The sequence below is a fragment of the Leptonychotes weddellii genome, chromosome 1 (assembly GCF_054177405.1).
Source record: "Leptonychotes weddellii isolate Sample4059 chromosome 1, ASM5417740v2, whole genome shotgun sequence".
Classification (NCBI taxonomy): Eukaryota; Metazoa; Chordata; class Mammalia; order Carnivora; family Phocidae; genus Leptonychotes; species Leptonychotes weddellii.
In genome coordinates this window covers 43940973-43960093 of record NC_138369.1, presented here as the reverse complement: position 1 = coordinate 43960093, position 19121 = coordinate 43940973, and the positions used below count along the sequence as shown (strand labels likewise).

The following is a 19121-nucleotide window of genomic DNA, read 5'->3' as shown; positions in this document are numbered from 1 at the left end:
CCACTGTCTTTCCCCATTGTCAGGCAATGGTGCAGCCCGGCCTCAGGTTGGGCACCATATTAGGACAAGGCGAGGCGGAGGAGCCCTTCGTTCCTTCCGGTTCTGCGCCCCTATCCTTTCTCTGAGCCCCTCCTACTTGCAGCCCCTGGGGCTCGGCGGGACTAACAGCCCGGCTGAGAACTCGGCTATCGAGCCCCGCCCCCAGCCTCAGGCTGTTCCTCAGAGTAGGCCTGAGGCATACCCTTCCCCCCGCCCACCTGCAGCGGGTTCGCTCGCGGCCTGTAAACCCTTCCCCGCAAGCCATATCGGGCTCTCCCTCGCGTCTCCCACCCCCGCGTCCTCTGCAGGGGGCCCGCCCCTAGCCAGTTCCGGGGCGGTTGCTCCCACCAACCGGAACTCCCCGCCCCCTCCCGTGGCCTGGGGGCCGTAGGAGGCAGCAGGAGGCTGCAGTGAGGAGGTAGAGGGGGCGGGGGCCGCGTTAGGGGGTCCTTAGAGGACGGGGACCCTGAAGGCAAGTCACTGGGGCGACCCACGGGAGGGGCCAGCCATTACACAGGCGCACTTCTGTGCCAGGCACTGAACTGGGCTCTTGACGAGCATCCTCTCTTAATCCTCAGAACATCCCGGGGAGGTAGGTACTGTTGTGATCCCCATTTTACAGATTCAGACTTCTTATGGGGAAACAGACTCAGATTTCTTTTGTCCCCATTTTGTAGATGGAAAAACCGAGACTCAGGAAGGGTAAATATGTTCCGAACTACATAAATAGAGAATGGTAGAGGCTGGGCTTGAACCCAGGTATGTCTGGCTTACCAGCCCACATTCTTAACCACTGTCAGGGGCAAAGAGAAGGGACAAAGATGGGAGGGGGTAAGACAAGGAGAAGCTGGGAGGCACAGAGAACATTAACATTGTAAGAATGGGATGTTTGGAGCTCAGGGGCTTTGCAGAACTCGAGGAGTAGAACGGAAAAGCATCAGGAAGATAGGGCTTGGTATATCACGGAAATTAGTGGCACAGACTCACAACTACATCTTGGTAACCTTGGGCAGGTACCTACGCTTACAGAGTCTGAGTTTCCTTCACTGTAAAGTGTAGATCACCATTGTCCCTTCTCATGGGGTTGGGTGAGGAATTCAGTGAGAAGCCCCTAAAATGTCTGTACCTAGCTTGATGTACAGTAAGTGCTCTGTGGGTAGGAGCAGTGCCATCAACCTTGTCAATAAGGTACTGAAGCCGGGCTTTCTCCTTGAGTCTGTCCCTGGATGAAGGGAGCTCTTGGACTTTTCTTGTGCCAGTTTATCTCCTACCAATGGCTCTCTCCTCTCCAGTTCCACAGGGTCCTGTATCCTGGGCCATGAGTGAACTGAAGGACTGCCCCTTGCAGTTCCATGACTTCAAGTCTGTGGACCACCTGAAGGTTTGTCCACGCTACACAGCCGTGCTAGCCCGCTCTGAGGATGACGGTATCGGCATCGAGGAGCTGGACACTCTGCAGCTGGAGCTTGAGACCCTGCTTTCCTCTGCCAGCCGGCGCCTGCGGGTTCTCGAGGCTGAAACCCAGGTGATACCCTACAGAGAGGATATCACCAGGGGTGGACTGTGACGAGTTATGGGATGGGTCATTGAGTTAGCCCCACCTGCAGAGGCCTGGGGTACAGGAGCTTAGAGGGCTGAGAGACCCAAGCTGGGCTCACGTGACACATAGAATATACAAGAATGTGCATGATCCTTATAAATGGCAAGATTTCCAATTTACTAAGCCTTTATTGACCCCAACCTGCATTATGTTCTGGGTCCTGTGCTAGTCATTAGAGAGAGGTAATTAGGACACTTCTGGCCTTCAGGGAGTTTGCCAAATAAAGGGAGGGAGAGGTCAGACAAGTACCAGGTGATGTTGTGTTATGGTTAGAAGTACCAGGGGAACTGGATTGAGAAGACCTGGATTTGAATCCTGGCTTAAGCACTTGCTTAGTGTTGCTGTTTCCTAGCTATATGACTGGGAAAGTTGCCTCCCTTTGCATCAATTCCCTATCTGCAGACTGGGATACCTTTGAGCTTCTGTGAGGATTAAAAGAGAGGGTTTTTTTTTTGCAAAGCCTCAGGCCGATATCTAACATTAAGTATTTCAGATGTTAATTATTGGTACTCTTCACTATGTAAACATCCCCTGAGCCCTGTGTGTCAGATGCTATGCCAAATCCTGGGGAGCAGACGTAGTTAAGATGAATTTCCTCATCTCTAGTAGCTTATAATCTAGTTGAAAAGACAAGGTATGCTGTTCATTCCAGTATGATCAAACAACACATTTAGGCCTGCAGTGGGTACAAAGTGTCAGAGACCCAGGGAGGACCAAGATGCCATTTTAATTGGACCTCAAAGGATGAATAGTTAACTTGTGGTCCCTGGGAGTGCACTGAAGCTTTTTGAGCAGGGCTGTGGCATATTCAGTTGTATTTTAGCATGTAAGAAGCTGGGTAACTGATGTGGAGAAGGCTTCCCGGTTGTGGTGACATTTGAAGCGAAGGTCTGCTGGGAGGCTTGTTTGCATTCACCAGAAAGTTACCAGCAGCATATTCCAGTGCTCATATGCACTGGGGTATGATCATTTGTTTGACCTAAACACTGTGTGACTGGCTTGAGTGATACAGAGGTGAATCAGTACAGACAAATGGAATGATGAGAAGTATATGAATAAAGTCCTGTGAGGTAGGCACAGTAAAGGAACTGAGTTTTGAAGGATGAGTAGGAGTTTGCTAAATAAAAGGGGATGGATAAATAAGCCTTTGGAGCCTTCTCAAGTTCTAGCGCCTAGTTCTTCACTAGGAGAAAAACTTGTCCTATGACTTCTCTTCTCCCCCTCAGTGATAGTCTCTGCAAATTTCAGATCCTCACTGACTGGCAGGATAAGAAAGGTGATCGACGATTCCTGAAGCTGGGTCGAGACCATGAGCTTGGAGCTCCCCCAAAACATGGAAAGCCGAAGAAGCAGAAACTGGAAGGGAAGGCGGGACATGGGCCAGGCCCTGGCCCTGGCCGGCCCAAATCCAAAAACCTTCAGCCCAAGATCCAGGAATATGAATTCACTGATGACCCAATTGACGTGCCACGGATCCCCAAGAATGATGCCCCCAACAGGTTCTGGGCCAGAAAATATAGAGGGGCCTTGGGATTCAGGCAGTAGAGGCTGTGGAGGGGCCTGGAGCTGAGGATGATGGGGCAGGAGGTGCCCATTCAGGATCTGCTTCTCCTTGCAGGTTCTGGGCTTCCGTAGAGCCCTACTGTGCTGATATCACCACTGAGGAGGTACGCACACTAGAGGAACTACTGAAACCCCCAGAGGACGAGGCTGAACATTACAAGGTAGAAACCCTGGGCCTTGGTAGACAGGGTGGTGAACAGGAGGGCTCAGAGGTGCCTCCGAATCAAAGATCCCAAAGTCATATATCATCTTCCTTCCCCTACTCTGCCCCTAGTCTAGTCAACCCACCCAGACACCCAGGCTCTGATTCTCAGCTCTCTTGCATTGCTTCCTCTCTACCCCATCCAAATGATCACATACATCCTGAGGCATCTACGTCAGTGACACCGTCCTTTGTCCCAACATCTCTGTTACCTCTGCTTTGATTCAAGCCTTCATTAGCTTTCACCCAAATGGTCTCTTAATACTTCCCTGTCTCCAGACAGACTTTTTGTTTTCTTTTTTTAATATATTAAAGTTTTCTTATGATGTAAATAAAACTGGTTCCATTAAAGAAAATGTAGAAAATACAGAAAAGTATCAGGGAGCACTCTCTTATAGGTCAGCTGTTGTGATCGGATGTAACGCAGGCCTACTCCCAGGCCTCCCCTGACTCCACAAGATGGAGTCCAAGCATTTCGGTCCTTGGTGACACAGCCCTACTGCCCCTCTCCAGTTTCCTCAGCCATGCCCCCTCGTCACTGCTGCATTTACCAGTCCTGCCAGGCACCTTGCCCTCACCCCAGGCCCACCCAGGCTCTTTGCTGGTCTCTGGGCCTCTGTACATGCTCTTTTTCCCTTAGCAAACTAATTTGTCCTTCAAATCACTGATCCCTTGTTATCTCCACCAGAACACCTTTGTAGACTCCCCGCAGAAAGTTTCTTTTTCATGTGCCACAACACCTTGACCTACCTCTAGCACTTCAGTTCTTTGAATTTTTAAAAAAATTATTTGAAAAAGAAATTATTTGAAAAGTTAATTCATATAGGCAGTAGTAAATTCAGGTAATACAAATGAGAATTTCTTCTCCTGACACTAAGGCTCTTAGGTCTCTCTAGGGACAACAGCTATGACCTGAGATGATCCAGGTACATACACCATTCTGCACCTATATCTTGGAAATTGTTCCATACTGGCTCCCATGTGTGTCTTAGTTGGTTATGTACCTGTCTCTCTTACTAGACTGTGAGCATAGAGATTTTTATCTCCTTTGTTTCTTCCCACCTATGCAAGGCACGGGCCTTAGCCCTGCGGTAAGTCCTTGGGAGACAGATAAGTGAAGGAATGAATGATGAGCCTATTGGCAGTGTCCCAAGTGCACAGAGAGCCCCCACCCACCCCGGGCATGGCTTGCCAGTGTTTACCCCTTTTGGGCCGGGTGGCATCTCCCCACAGATCCCACCCCTGGGGAAGCACTACTCCCAACGGTGGGCGCAGGAGGACCTGCTGGAGGAACAGAAGGACGGGGCCCGAGCAGCAGCTGTGGCTGACAAGAAGAAAGGTCTCATGGGGCCACTGACCGAACTGGACACTAAAGGTAGGCCCCTCGCCTCTCTGCCCACCCCAGGCCAGGACTTGAGTTCCCAGATCTCAGCCCACCTGTCTACCATCTCTCTGCCCACTTTAGATGTGGATGCCCTGCTGAAGAAGTCTGAGGCCCAGCATGAGCAGCCAGAAGATGGGTGCCCCTTTGGTGCTCTGACGCAGCGCCTCCTACAGGCCCTGGTGGAGGTGAGCACCCTAACTCAAAACAGGAATTATGCTTACTTTCTGTTTTAATGTTTTATTTTGTGTTGAGGTATATCATACATTTAGAAAGGTATGTAGATCTTAAATGTATAGATTGATAAATTTTCACACATAAGCACACTTGTATATCTGGCCTCATGGTCACAAAATAAAGCATTGCCAGTGTCCTTGAGCCCCTCTCATGCCCCTCCCAGATTCTAGTCTCCCCCAAAAGTAGCCACTACACCACAGTTACTTTTGTTGAGTGTTAGCTGAGGGCTGAGCCCTGTGTAAGGGCTTTCCACACATCCTCCTGTTGGAGGCAAGGACAGTGGTTAGCCCCGTGTTGCATACTAGAAGATTGAAGCTCAGAAAAGGGAACTGTTTGCTTGAGGTTTTACAGCTGATAATTAGAAGGAGGACCCAAACCCCAGGTACAGAGTCCCCTTCTTTATGCCTACTGTCTGGCCTTAGGCACATCCCTTCACCTCATTGAGCCTTAGTTTTCTCCCTGACTCAAACACAGTAGTGTTTTTCTCTCATTTAACAGTCTGGGGCACATGTTCTGGGTTGGCTGAGGTGGGAGTGAGGGGAGATCTCAGCCCCACACCATCAGACAAGGACCCCAGTTGTGGTGGCTTTTCCACCCTAAACATGCACTCTGTACAAGGTCATTCTGGGTATGACTGCTACTCCAAGCCCACAGAAAAAGAGCAAGAAAGAATGTGTGAAGGAAGGTTTATGGGCCATGACTGGCTGTGGCTCTTATCTCTCCTGATCTCTTTTCACTGGAGAGAATTTGTCACATGACCACATCTGACTACAAGGGGAGCTGGGAAGTGTAGTGTAGCTGGGCAGCTCTAAGCCCAGCTACAGAAAGGTGAGAATGACTTTTGGACAGCCAGCAGCCCTGCCACATCGTGCTCAGCACGGTGCCTAGTACAGTGCAAATGCTTAGCTCTTCTCTTTACTGTTGTTGAGTATTATCATTGCTCATCTGTGCTCCCTTCTTTTTGGTATCAGTACGAAAAAGGGGTTTCTAAAATGATCAGATCTTTCTGGAATCAGTTTGGGAAGGCTTCCTAGAGGGATGGGAACAATAAAAGAGTTTTTCTGGTCTGTGAAGACTGAAGACTCTGACTGCAGGTTAGAGAGGAGCAAGAAAAATACTACAGCTCTTACTCCCTCCATCCCATTCCTGTGGTCTTCTAGGAAAATATTATTTCCCCTATGGAGGACTCTCCTATTCCCGACATGTCTGGGAAAGAATCGGGGGCCGACGGGGCAAGCACCTCTCCCCGCAATCAGAACAAGCCCTTCAGGTGAGTGACAACTCTGTCCATATCCTACTATCTGGCCCCTGCCTCTGTTGACTTCTTTCCATCCCAGCATGGGGAGGTCTTCATTAAAAGAGAGGTTGAGGGCATTTTGACGAAACCCAATGGAAGTTTCAAACATGCATGCTGGCCCAGCATTTCTGCGTGCATAGATTTAAGTACAGGGTTGTTCCTCATAGCACTGTTCATAGTGTAAATGATCTAAATGTGCAACTGGCTAAATAGTTGTAATTCCACATGATGAAATAACTTGTAACTGTTAATCATCTTAGAGAAACCTGGTAAATTGAAATGAAAAGATGTAACAAGAGAGTATTAAATGGAGAAAATGTGAGTTGAGCACAATACAGTTTGATCCTGTTTTTACTCAGCATATATTTAAATGTGTGCACATAGGGAAAAAAACCTAAAATAATGTGTAATAAAAGATTGGAAAAAACATGTAACAAAATCTGTAATATATATGGTGTATAAGTAACATAAAATATGTAATTTTTGTTATGTGTAATGTTAATAACAGCAAAATAACAGTAATATTTTTAATAGTAACATAAAATAATAGTGGTTTTCTCTGAGTTGTTGGCATTACAGGTTTTTCTATATTTTTTGACAATGGATATGTGTTGGCTTATGTTTGAAACAAGACCAGATGGGTGTCTCTATTTTTTTTCCAGCGTATTGTGCAATAATTGATATATATCCCTGTATGAGTTTAAGGTATACATGTACAAAACATATAGTGGTCTGATTTACGTATGTTGTGAAATGATTACCACAGTAGGTTCAGCTAACATCCATCTTCTCACATAGATACAATAAAGAAAAAAAAAGGAAAAATATTTCTCCTTGTGATGAGAACTCATAGGATTTACACTCTGTATCATACAGTAGTGTTAGCTACGGTCGTTGTGTTGTATAAAATATCCTGGGACTTATTTATAATTGGAAGTTTGTATCTTTTGATCACCTTCCTCCAGTTCTCCCCCCCACCCACCCTCTGACTCTGGTAATGGGAAGTCTGATCTCTTTTTCTATGAATTTGTGTTTTTTTTAGATTCCACATATAAGTGAGATTATGTGGTATTTTTCTCTCTCTGACTTATTTCACTTAGCATAATGCATTCAAAGTCCATCCATGTTGTCACAAATAGTAGGATTTCCTTGTTTTTTTTAAGGCTGAATAATAATCTGTTGTATATATACCACAATTTCTTTATCCATTCATCCATCATTGGACACTGAGGTTGCTTCCATATCTTGACTATTGTAAATAATGCTGCTGTGAACATGGGGGTACAGATATGTTCTCCAGTTAGTATTACATTTCCTTTATACATACTCCCAGAATTAGAGTACTGGATCATATGGTAGGCTCTGTTTTTAATTCTTTGAGGATCCTCCACACTGTGTTCCACAGTGTCTGCACCAGTTTACATTCCCACCAACAGTGCAGGAGGGTTCCTTTTTCTCCAGATTCTCACCAGCATTTGTTGTCTCTTGTCTTTGTGATGATGGCCATTCTAACAGGCCAGAGGTGATAACTCATTGTGGTTTTAATTTGCATTTCTCTAATAACTAGGGATGTTGAGCATCTTTTCATGTACCTCTTGGCCTTTTATATATCTTCTTTGGAGAAATGTCTATTCAGGAACTTTGCCCATTTCTTTAATTGGGTGGGTTTATTGCTTTTGAGTTATAGGAGTTCTTTATATATGATGGTTATTAACTTCTCATCGGGTATATCGTTTGTGAATATTTTCCCATTCCATGAGTTATCTTCTCACTTTGCTGATGATTTCTTTTGCTGTGCAGAAGTAGTTTTTTGATGTAGTCCTGCTTGTTTATTTTTTGTTTTGTTGCTTGTGTTTAGGTGTCATAGCCAAAAAGTCATTGCCAAGACCCATGTCAAGGAGCTTAGCTCTTAACATTTTCTCTTTTTTTTTTTATGCCTAGATAGAGAGGGGGTGCCCACAGAGAAAAGAATGTGTTCACTAACCTTGGGAAGCTCTCCGGGGTTCCCCCTCTAAGCTGGCTCTTGAGCTAAGGACTCCCTTCCTCTGTAGTGTGCCACATACCAAGTCCCTGGAGAGCCGCATCAAGGAGGAGCTGATTGCGCAGGGCCTGCTGGAGTCGGAGGACCGCCCCGCAGAGGACTCGGAGGATGAGGTCCTGGCAGAGCTGCGCAAGCGGCAGGCCGAGCTGAAGGCGCTCAGTGCCCACAACCGCACCAAGAAGCACGACCTGCTGAGGTGAGTGTGGCCAGGTGGCATGGGCCGGGGGGTGGCCAGGGCGGCCTGGGCCACTGCTGCTCGCCTTCTGGGGGCTTCCCAACAGGGTTCCCAAACCCGGCAGGGCCTCTAAATCACCCAGAGAGCCTTGGGAAAAATACCATTGCCAGGCACCACAGACTCTAGGGCTCAGGCATCTGTGATTGATTTATTTACCTATTTGGAATTGTGGTGAAAAAAACGTATAATATAAAATGGATTCTTTCAACCTTGTTTATGTGTACAGTTCAGTGGTATTACCTATATTTACATTGTTGTGTGATTTATTTTAATTTTTTCATGCTTATTTTCGTTTTCCCCCAACATATTTTTATGACAAATTTCATAAACACAGAACATCTGAAGGAGTAGTACGATAAACAGCAATATACTGTCTATCTGGATTTATCAACTGTTAACAATTTGGTTTGATATCTGTGATTATTATTGGTCCTTTACTGGAAATTGCCCAGTATTTTAGTATCAGTTCTTTAAGGAATTGGTCACAATAGCTTTCATTTTATATTGACTCCCATCCCTCTTGCCCTGCATTGGTCATGACAAAAGTATAGTGACGTCTGGAGGGAGATTATGTTAGTTGTTGCCCTTTTTGGAGGGAGGTAGAGAAGCAGCCTCACTGACAGGTGTATCTTCCCCTCACAGAGCCCCAGCAGGGCAGGGCACACTCGTTCATTTGGCCAGCTCTGCTTGTCTCTCGCACGTTGTACTGGGGGCTAGGAAGAGAGGCAGAGCAAAGGCTTGTGGTCTACAGGTGGGTTATTGGTAAAGAAGTGCACCATTAAAAGGAGAGGGAACTGCTGACAAGCTGCTAAGGGGCTGCTTAAGGATAAGGGTGCACTGAGTGCCTACGGTGCACCAGGGGCTGTATGTACATCCTCCTGTTTAATCGTGACTACTGTCTGAGGGGTAGGCGGTATTTTCCCTGTTTCCTAGAAGAGGAAGTAAAGGGCCACTGAGGTGAGTGCTCTCCTGAAGGTCATACAGCCAGTAAACAACCGAGCTGCAACTTGAGCCCAAAGCTAAATGCAAAGCCTCTTTCTAGTTCCCTTTCATGGAAGAGCAAGAAGAGGAAAATAACAGATGAAAGAGGTACTGAGTGGGGTGGAGGAGAGAGAGTGAGAGGGAGAAGCAAGGATGTGCAGATAGAGAGGTAGTGGACAGTGAACGAACTAGCTTGGGTTGTCAGAAGGCCAGAGTCCAGCCCTCAGTCCTGCTGTGGACCAGCTGCAGGGCCTTAAGCAAGGTATCTCCTGTCCTGAGCAGCAGCTTCCCCTTCTAGAAAATTAACAGGTTGGACTAGGTCAGATCACTAAGCCACCTTCCAGCTCCACCAACAGAGGAATTTATCAGTCGGATTGCATTTACAGGGGTTGGTTTGGCATCTCACGTGCTTCATGTAGACCACAGGCTGCCTAGACCCTTAGGTTGCTCTGGAATTTGGATACTGAAGTAAGCAGGTCTTTTGCTGACACTAGAACACCTTTTAAAGAAGGTTGTTTGGAGCCAGCCTGCCTTAATTCAGATCTCCTACTCACTAGTTGTGGGATCTTGGGGTGTTTCTTACTCTCCTTGACTTCTGTTTTATCATTGGTAACATTGGGATAATAGTACCTACCTCACAAGGTTGTTACGAGGATTAATTCTGCTGACATATTTGAAGGGCTTGAGATTATACCTAGCACGTAGTACCATATAAATGTGGTTCAGTAACTTTGCTTTTTGGTATGAAACGGTCCACAGGAGTGCCGACCTGGGGTGATGCGTGGGTTCAGTCTGAAACGGGGGGGGCGGCCACTGTGGAGGTGGGCTTCCCATGGCACCTGGCTGGCTGGTCCCCACAGGCTGGCAAAGGAGGAGGTAAGCCGGCAAGAGCTGAGGCAGCGGGTCCGCATGGCAGACAACGAGGTCATGGATGCCTTCCGGAAGATCATGGCTGCCCGGCAGAAGAAGCGGACCCCCACCAAGAAGGAGAAGGACCAGGCCTGGAAGACTCTGAAGGAGCGTGAGAGCATCCTAAAGCTGCTGGATGGGTAGCCCTCACCCCTGCCTCATGCTGCCTGCCCCTGGTCTGGGGGAAGGAGGGGTGGGAAGCCCACTTCCTTCTCTGGGCTGCCCAAACCATAGGCCTGTGGCCACCTGTTAAATGTCAAATCGTGGCAGTCTCTAGAGGACTGTGGCCTTTCCCTGAGGTCTTGTGACCCAGCTCTGTTCAGCCAGGACATGGGAGGCCCTGCTGGGCTGGCCTGGGGCCCTGTCTGTGCTTCCCCCTCTTTACTATCCCCCACTCCCACACCTCTCTCCCTCAAGGACTTCTCCCTTGTGGTTTTGTAAAGTGCAAACCTAAAAGTAAAGTGACTGCTGTGGTTTTTAAAAAAGTACCCAGAATCTTTGAATGTCTGTTATTGTGGGGTAGAAAAGAACTGGTGTGGGTGGCAAAGGAGGGCATGCTTGGGGGCTCTCAGCCTTTGGCCACTCACCCATGTCATTCATTCAGGAAGAACTCTCTGAGGATACCTGTGGCTGCAGGTAACAGAATACCCTCAGCTCAGACTGGATTCACAGCAAGGAAATGTGTTGGTTGGGGCCTCGGTGGTCCTGGGGCAGGGTGGCCCCCGGGGTTGGCCAAGCCAGCAACTCAACAGGACCATCAAGGGTCCAGCTATCTCTCTCCTGCCCTCCACCATGTCAGCTTTTGCCTAAAGTAGGTTTTCCTCCAGCTGTGCAGCCACTGGCAGCTGACAGGGGCCAAATTGACATCTAGCACAGGAGAGGGCAGGAAGGAGCCAGCTGGCTTTCCTGGCCCACCCAAAAGGCACGATGCCTGTCCCAGATGCCCTTCTGTCTCACTGGCCCAAGCTAAGTCTCGCATTCCCATTCCTGCACCAATCACTGTGGCAAGGGATGACTCTTCTGGGTTTTAACTAGAGAGAGTGGAGTCTGCTTCCCCACCAAGCCCAAGGCAGTGGGGAGAAATGGGGGAAACCCAACAAAAATCTGAAAGTAGGAAGTGGAAATGGATGTTGGATAGGCGACCAGTCATGTCCCTTCCACAACCCAGGCAGGAAACTAGGCCTAGGCTATACAGATGAGCGAATGTGTTCTCATCCCTGCCTCGAGTTGTTCCCAGACTAGTCAGGGAGTCGGAAAATAATTTGCAATTTACTGTGGGAAGGCTGAAGTCCACATGGGAGAAGGGAGGGGAAGGTTCCCTGCGGAAGTGACCTGTGAACTGAGCCATAAAGAAAGATGGTGAGAACAGCCAACATTCTTGTGTGCGCAGCACTTCTGTTAAGAGAACTGCCCCTTCACCATTTCATGTGGCTTTTGTGGGACTGTCGAACTAGGATGGATACATGACCCCAGCTTGGCCAGTCACAGCACCCTATTTTTTAGCCATGATAACTGGTCCAGAAAATGGACACGTGACCTGAGCTGGGTCAATCAGAGATCTTCCATAAGCTTACTCTATTGATGCTGAGAGAGGAGCGTGTCCCTTTTGGATCAAAAGCCTTAGAATGTAATCTTAGACTACCTGCTGACCCACTCTCTTGCCACATGGAAGAACCTGCCTGAGAAGAACGGCAGAGCCAGGAGATGGAGAAGGAGACAAAGTCCTTGTGGAGCCTCCCGATCCTCCACTGGACCTTCAGTTACCTCAGCCCACAGGTGCTGCTTTGGGCTTAAGCTAGTTCCCCTTGGAGTTTCATCATTTGTCAACTAAAAAAAAAGGCCTGACTGATGAAAGTGGACTTCGGCAAAAAGAAGGCTGGAGTGGAGTTCTGAGAGAGGACAGCAGAGGCCCTGCCTCTCATTAGGTGCAGAGCCTAGCCACTGCAGTTTTTCAGTAATTCATGTCTTCTCAGAAAAGTCAAGTATACTTAATTTCATTAATGAATTTGATTAATGGATTTGATTAATGAATTAATGAAATTAAGTGCTCAGTAAATGTTAGCTCTGTACCAGGTGCTGTTCTAAACTCAGTTTACCGAATCTCCTCAGCTACCCCATGTGGTAGGTACTAATAACATCCCATTCACAGATGAGGAAACTGAGTCTTAGGTGATTATATACCTTGCTTGGTCAAACAGTTGATAAGTGTGGTTGAGCCAAGATTCAAACTTAGTCCATTTGACTTGCAGACAGAGCTCCCTCTTTATGCAATTCATTGGGGCCCCACTCCCTTACAGTCTATATGAATGGTACTCCTAGGTTTGGGCAGTGCACAACCTATGCAGCCATACATGGCAGTTCTGCTTGCAGACCCCTTGCTTTTGACTAACCATTCGCTTCCATGTTCATCATTAATCCAGACCACAAGTAAGGTAGGCATCATTGGTAGAGAGTTCCAGAAGCAGAGACAGTTTTGTGGAGGAGGTGTGATGAGAGTTGAGATTCCCAAATCAGGTAGAATTGTGAGAGGGGAATGCAGGTTTTATAAACAGAAGGAAGAACCCTAGAGGCACCCAGGTAGCTCAGCCAGTTAAGCGTCCAACTCTTGATCTCAGTTCAGTTCTTGATCTCGGGGTCGTAAGTTCGAGCCCCATGTTGGGCTCCGCACTGGGCACGGAGCCTACTTTTAAAATGGTGGGGGAAGAGCCCTAGAAGTCTGAGTGGGCCTGATTCATTAGGGAAAAGACTTTCAAGGATCAGTTGTGAGAACACTAGTTATTCTCTATTGCACACCTAGTATCTGCCTGGTACTGTGTTGGGCCCTCTACTCCCATGTTTTATTTGAGGCTCACCACACACCTACGAGGTGAATAGGAACATTCCCACCCTGCAGAAGAGGACACTGAAGCTCAATGTGCAATGTGCAGAAGAGGACACTGAAGCTCAGAAGTGCAATGGCTTCTGAGACTACACAACATTGGTGCAGGAACAGCTCAGCACCATGGCTGAGTTGACAACCACAGTGGCCCAGGGAGTCCCTTCTTATGGCCACATCCGTGTCTGCTGGAGCCAGAGGAGGCCTCCTTTATGGGGTTTGGAGGAAGCTGTGTTCCCCATGAGGAGGGGGAGAGTAGTTTCAGCACCTCAAGCTTACAATTTTAATTTGAAACATCTCTGACACCTTATCACTAGTTGGGTGAAAAAGCCTTTTGTGTCTTGGCCCTGAGAAGCATCCACCATCATTGTTTCTCCAGTGTCCCAAATGTCTTATAACTGACTTTCAGAAACACCAGGGTGCATGAGAACAGGGAGGATTGAGTGGAGGTTAAGCCTTGATGTCAGGAACGTGGCCCAGCATAGGTCCCCAGCCCCTCCCAGCTCCTGAGCACTCGGGGTTGGCGGGGGTGGGGGGGGTTGACTTGATGGATGCTGGGTCCCAGTTAACTCCCGCTTAGAAGGAAATGATGGCTGGAACTTTGTGGCAATATGGTTAGAGTATAAATTCCCTTCCTACTATGGAACTCAGTACTTAATGGAGAGAACCAAACACAAATGGACCATAACTCACTCATTCATGTACTAACTCATCATTTCTTCTCTTCACTCACTTCCTTTGTTTATTCACTCCATCTACTTGCCTCCCTTCCTCATTCATACTTTTGTTTCCTCACGCATGACCCTGTTGCCATGGCTAAGAGCTCTGTACATGACTAGGGCTCCAGAGACAGGGAGGCAGCTGGAAAGACAAAACACAAGCCAATAAGAGCAATAACAGAAGAATGTACAAAGTCTGCAGGGACCTGGGGCACAGAATGACTTAACAACAGTTTAGAGGGTCAGGAAAAGCTTCAGGGAGGTTGTGGAACGGAAGTTGCCAGGCAAAAGGCATTGCAGACAAAAGGAACGGTGCGGCACAGAGGTGTGAACAGCTGGCCTGCTTAGAGAGAGGTGAGAACAACACTGTGACTGGAGCCCTAGGTGTGTGGAGGGGGCGGGGAAGGATAAGAGATGAAGGTGGAAAGTAGGTTGAGACCAGGCTGGCTGTGAATGGCCGGGTAAGGGGCATGGGCTTTATTCTCAAGGTCAGTGGTTCTCAAAGTGTGGTCCTTGGTGGTGGGGGTGCCTGGCTGGCTCAGATGGTAGAACATGTGACTCTTGATCTCAAGGTTGTGAGTTTGAGCCCCACATTGGTTGTAGAGATTACTTATAAATAAAATCTTTTAAAAAAAAAAGTGTGGTCCTTGGGCCAGCAGCAACTTTTTTTGGGGGGGGGCAGCAGCACATCACATTTATTGAGGGCCTGCCCCCAAGGAGTGCACAGCCTGGGGGCCAAGAGCCCACATGTGCTGGGGTGGGGGAGAGAGGTAAAGGCAAAAAGGAAGGCAATGCAGAGACAGTGTGGCCCAAGCAAAGGGGGTGCAAAGCAGGCACAGGCAGGGAAAGGGGTGGGAGAGGAATGGCAGCCTGGCAAAGCCCTGCCTAGACCTGGGGACCATGGACCAAGCACCGGCTTGAAGGCTGCCCCTCCCCAGCCAGGTTGGTGCCACGCCAGCTCCTCCACCTGCCCTGAGCCAGGTCCCACAATGTCAGCCCTCTCCACCCAGGACTGGACCATGCAGACCCCTGATGGGAGGGCAGGCAGCTCAGGTTTGGGGGCCCAGAGCGGGACAGCAAGGTGGAGTCAGGGCCTAGGAGGGAGCGGCCTGCAGCCTGGGTAGTCCTAGATCCCTGGGCAAATCCTCCAAGGAACCTCCAAGATTCTCGTGGAAACCCCTGGGCCAGCTAAGGAGGGAAGGGGGATGGGTGCCTGAAGGGAAGGAAGCAGGTAACCAGGAGGGGTCCTCAAGAGGCCTAGGCCCCTCAAAATTGCTCCTGGTAGGGAGGCTTGGGTGTGGACAGGTGGAAGGCCAAGAGGAACCCACCGGGGGGGGGGGGCAGGGGGACAGCCGGACACATAGCAGCCAGGCAGGCGGCAGAGCAGGGACATGCACACACGCGGCTCACCACCAGCATCCCCTTTAATAAAATGTGGAAGGTTGCATGACAGGGAAGTGGGGGGGGGGAGTGAAATACGACCATTTACAACCACAAAAAACCTCTGTACATGTCTAGCGCCTGGCAGAGGGGAGGGCAGGCAGGGCAGCGGCGGGCTGGGGCCAGCCCTACTTGTAGAGGATATCGCAGTGTCCAGGCCGATAGAGGTGCTACACCTTGGGCTCGGAGCCCTCGGGAAAGATGCCAGCATCACCTGGCAACTTACTAAAGATGCAAATTCTTGGGTCCTAGACCTACTGAATCAGAAACTCTGCTGGGAGGCTCCAGCCTTCTCCGTGTTAACGTGCTCTCCAGGTGATTCCTGATGCATATTAAAGTTTGTGAATCACTTTTCTACATAGTAGGGATTTAGCGGTGGTGTGTGAGCAGGGGAGTGCCATAATAGCACTCTGAATTGAAAAGCACTCTGATAGCAGCATGGAAGCCAGACTGATTAGAAGGGGTGAGAGTGAAACAGGGCAGACTGGAGTGCAATCATGTGCAAAGAAATACATCTGAGACAGTGGATGCTGCAGAAACTGGTAGATGTCCTCCAAAATCTGTTCTCCCTCGATAGTTAATAGAACCCCTGATTTTTAATGGGACATATGCCTCAAAGACTAAATATCCCAACTTCTCTTGCAGTTAGGGTGGTCATATGATGAAGTTTTGGCCAAAAGGATGTGAGTGGAAGAGATGTGTGTAACTATGAGGTCATGAGTTTCAAAGGGTATGCCTTCAATGTTCCCATTTCCCCTGGCTAGGATGAGACATGGTGGCAAGCCATCCTGAAACATGTGGTCAGAGATAACCCCGTGGGAACAATGAGCAACAAGGTAAGAAGAAGCCAGGATCCCTCCTACCTGGTAGTCATCATGCCAGCCTCGGACTACTTATGATGGTCAGATTGGTATATACTTCCATTTTATTTAAATCACAACTATTTTGAGTGTTTATTAAGGAAACCAAACCTATATTTTAGCTGCTACAGTGGACCAAGTACTCTTTTCAAAGTATACCTGATTCCTTCCGTTCTTTCCTCCCTCCCTCTCTTTTTCTCTTTCTTCCTTCTTTCCTCCCTTTCTTCCTTCTTTCCTTCCTTCCTCCTCTCTCTTTCTTTCTTTCTTTCTTTCTTTCTTTCTTTCTTTTCTTTCTTTCTTTCTTTCTTTCTTTCTTTCTTTCTTTCTTTCTTTCTTTCTTTCTTTCTTTCTTTTTTCTCTGTCTCCTTCTTTCTTTCCTTCCTTCCTTCTCCAAAAGAATTTGAGAAAGCTTATAACTGAGGATGTGTACAATGGTTTTCATGAAATACAAATATAGAATTAAGCCAGTCAGGTTCAATGGAGCTGCTGTCATTAAGCATGAGATTTAGCTCTAAGCTTCCTGGAAGCCAAGACAAAAATGGAGATAAGATGAATCAGTCTCAGAACATTTGATATCAGAGGAAAGGGCATTTCCCAGTTTTCCCAACAAAAATTCCAGTAATTTCTCATGCTGGAGAAGTTTCTCCACTAGAGTCATATATTGATAATGTTCTCCACAAATTTGACAGCAAGTGGAAATTGAGTTTCACATGGTGATTCCTTATCACAACTTTTGATGAAAGCTCAGGTCACATTGTTGTAAGACAACTCTGGGAGGATGCTTCTGCAAGGGACCAAGCTAGAGTGGCACCAAGCATTTTACATGAATTCTCTGTGTCAGAGCAGGCAAGATCATTACCCTGTTTTACAGATGAGGAAACTAAGATACAGAAAGGGGAAGAGCCAGATCAGATAGCTGGTGGGGAACCAGTTTTGTAGACACTAGAGGCCCTATTCTAAGCGTCCCTCTCTGGCCTGCCAGAACCACCACATACAAAATTATGGATTGATTATCAGAGAAAAGCACAATTGTCATTGCCCCAGAATATGCCTGCTAGCCAGGAGAAATCAGTGAGATCTGATAAATATTGGAGGGACCTCTGAGCCTCCTGAGATGGGCTGCTCCTAATTGGATGAGAAGTAGGGGTAGGCACCATAAGGGCAGAAAGGAAACCCCACATTTGGAGCTTAACTAGACTATGTGGGGCTTCAAGAATGGAAGGAAAAATAATATTAAAAGCAGCTGTCCCAGGGCAGCCGATGTCTATAAAAGGAGAAAAAACCTCCTCTCTTCTATCTCATTTCTTTTTTTTTTTTAAGATTTTACTTATTTATTTGACAGAGAGAGACACAGTGATAGAGGGAACACAAGCAGGGGGAGTGGGAGAGGGAGAAGCAGGCTTCCCGCCAAGCAGGGAGTCCAATGCGGGGCTCGATCCCAGGACCCTGGGATCATGACCTGAGCCGAAGGCAGACGCTTAACGACTGAGCCACCCAGGTGCCCCTCTTCGATCTCATTTCTTACTGAGCATCTATTATGCACCAGATACATGCTGGAAATCCAAGTGACAATGGCTGAAAGTCACTTTCTGTCTCATTCTCAAAATAACCTTACAAAGTAGGTATGCTTATCGGTATGATTATGCCATGTTATAGATGAAGAAACTGAGGCTCAGAATAGTTGAAATAATTTGTTCAAGGTCCCATAGCTGGTAAGAGTTAGAGATGGAGTTTGAACCCTGGTCTGTCTGACCCCAAAACTTCTTTTAATGAGCCATCACTGTTTCAATAGTAGGAGAGAAAAGAGTTGATGGATATGACATTTAAATCCATTCTATTTCTTTGTTGTTATTTTTTAAATAAAATTTTAAAAATTAAACACCAAGTTGGTACACACCCACCATCTTTTGGCATAATTTTTTTAAAGTGACTTTTTGACCATAAAGTTTGAACATATTCAACAAAGTTTGGAGAATATGGACCTATAGAGAGAAGTAAAAGAAACAAAACAAAAGCGGATAATTTTTGGACCATTATTATCATTTGTGGTGTTCCTCTCCTCTCTTTGCTATGAATAATGTATGGTTCACATTTTAAACTGAAGTTGCCAAACTGCATATCTGCTTAACGTTACAAGCATTTTTATCCTTTTTTTAATATTATTTTTTTAAGATTTTATTTATTTGACAGAGAGAGACACAGCGAGAGAGGGAACACAAGCAGGGGGAGTGGGAGAGGGAGAAGCAGGCTTCCCGCTGAGCAGGGAGCCCAATGCGGGGCTCGATCCCAGGACCCTGAGACCATGACCTGAGCCAAAGGCAGACGCTTAACGCTTAACGACTGAGCCACCCAGGCACCCCTATCCTTTTATTAAGTAGGTTGCATTACCATTAGTTTATGAACTGTGAAGTATTACATCTCATAGGCGTACCTTATGTTTTTAAATCACTCCCTTCTTTGTGATTTCTTCTAAATATTGCTGTTAGAAAAATATTTCTTCAAATATCTTGGAGTAGGGGCACCTGGGTGGCTCAGTTGGTTGGGCGTCTGCCTTCGGCTCAGGTCATGATCCCAGGGTCCTGGGATCGAGCCCCGCACCGGGCCTGCTTCTCCCTCTCCCACTCCCCCTGCTTGTGTTCCCTCTCTCGCTGTCTCTCTCTCTGTGTCAAACAAATAAATAAAATCTTTAAAAAATATATCTTAGGGGCGCCTGAGTGGCTCAGTTGTTGGGCGTCTGCCTTC

The 19121-nt window shown here is 47.5% G+C and overlaps 1 protein-coding gene and 1 long non-coding RNA gene across 3 annotated transcripts in view; both read left to right on the top strand.

The window, feature by feature from the left end:
• Positions 1-101: 101 nt before the first annotated feature.
• TADA3 (transcriptional adaptor 3) lies at positions 102-10973 on the top strand. Of its 2 annotated transcripts, none has more exons than XM_031034214.2 (9): positions 102-457; positions 1332-1564; positions 2888-3138; positions 3258-3363; positions 4638-4779; positions 4870-4973; positions 6183-6292; positions 8371-8556; positions 10437-10973. In XM_031034214.2, exons 2-9 carry the CDS (start codon positions 1358-1360, stop codon positions 10627-10629), a joined length of 1299 nt encoding a protein of 432 aa, XP_030890074.1. In that variant the 5' UTR covers positions 102-457; positions 1332-1357; the 3' UTR covers positions 10630-10973. The 2 variants fall into 2 exon arrangements, with proteins under 2 accessions (XP_030890074.1, XP_006739061.1); XM_006738998.3 differs by having other exon boundaries at positions 104-631.
• Positions 10974-15469: 4496 nt separating this feature from the next.
• The window catches only part of LOC145721816 (uncharacterized), a 6557-nt gene continuing 2905 nt past the window's right edge, over positions 15470-19121 (top strand). Inside the window, exon 1 of the long non-coding RNA XR_014145733.1 lies at positions 15470-16355. This is a non-coding gene — a long non-coding RNA (uncharacterized LOC145721816). The remainder of the gene's footprint in view (positions 16356-19121) is intronic.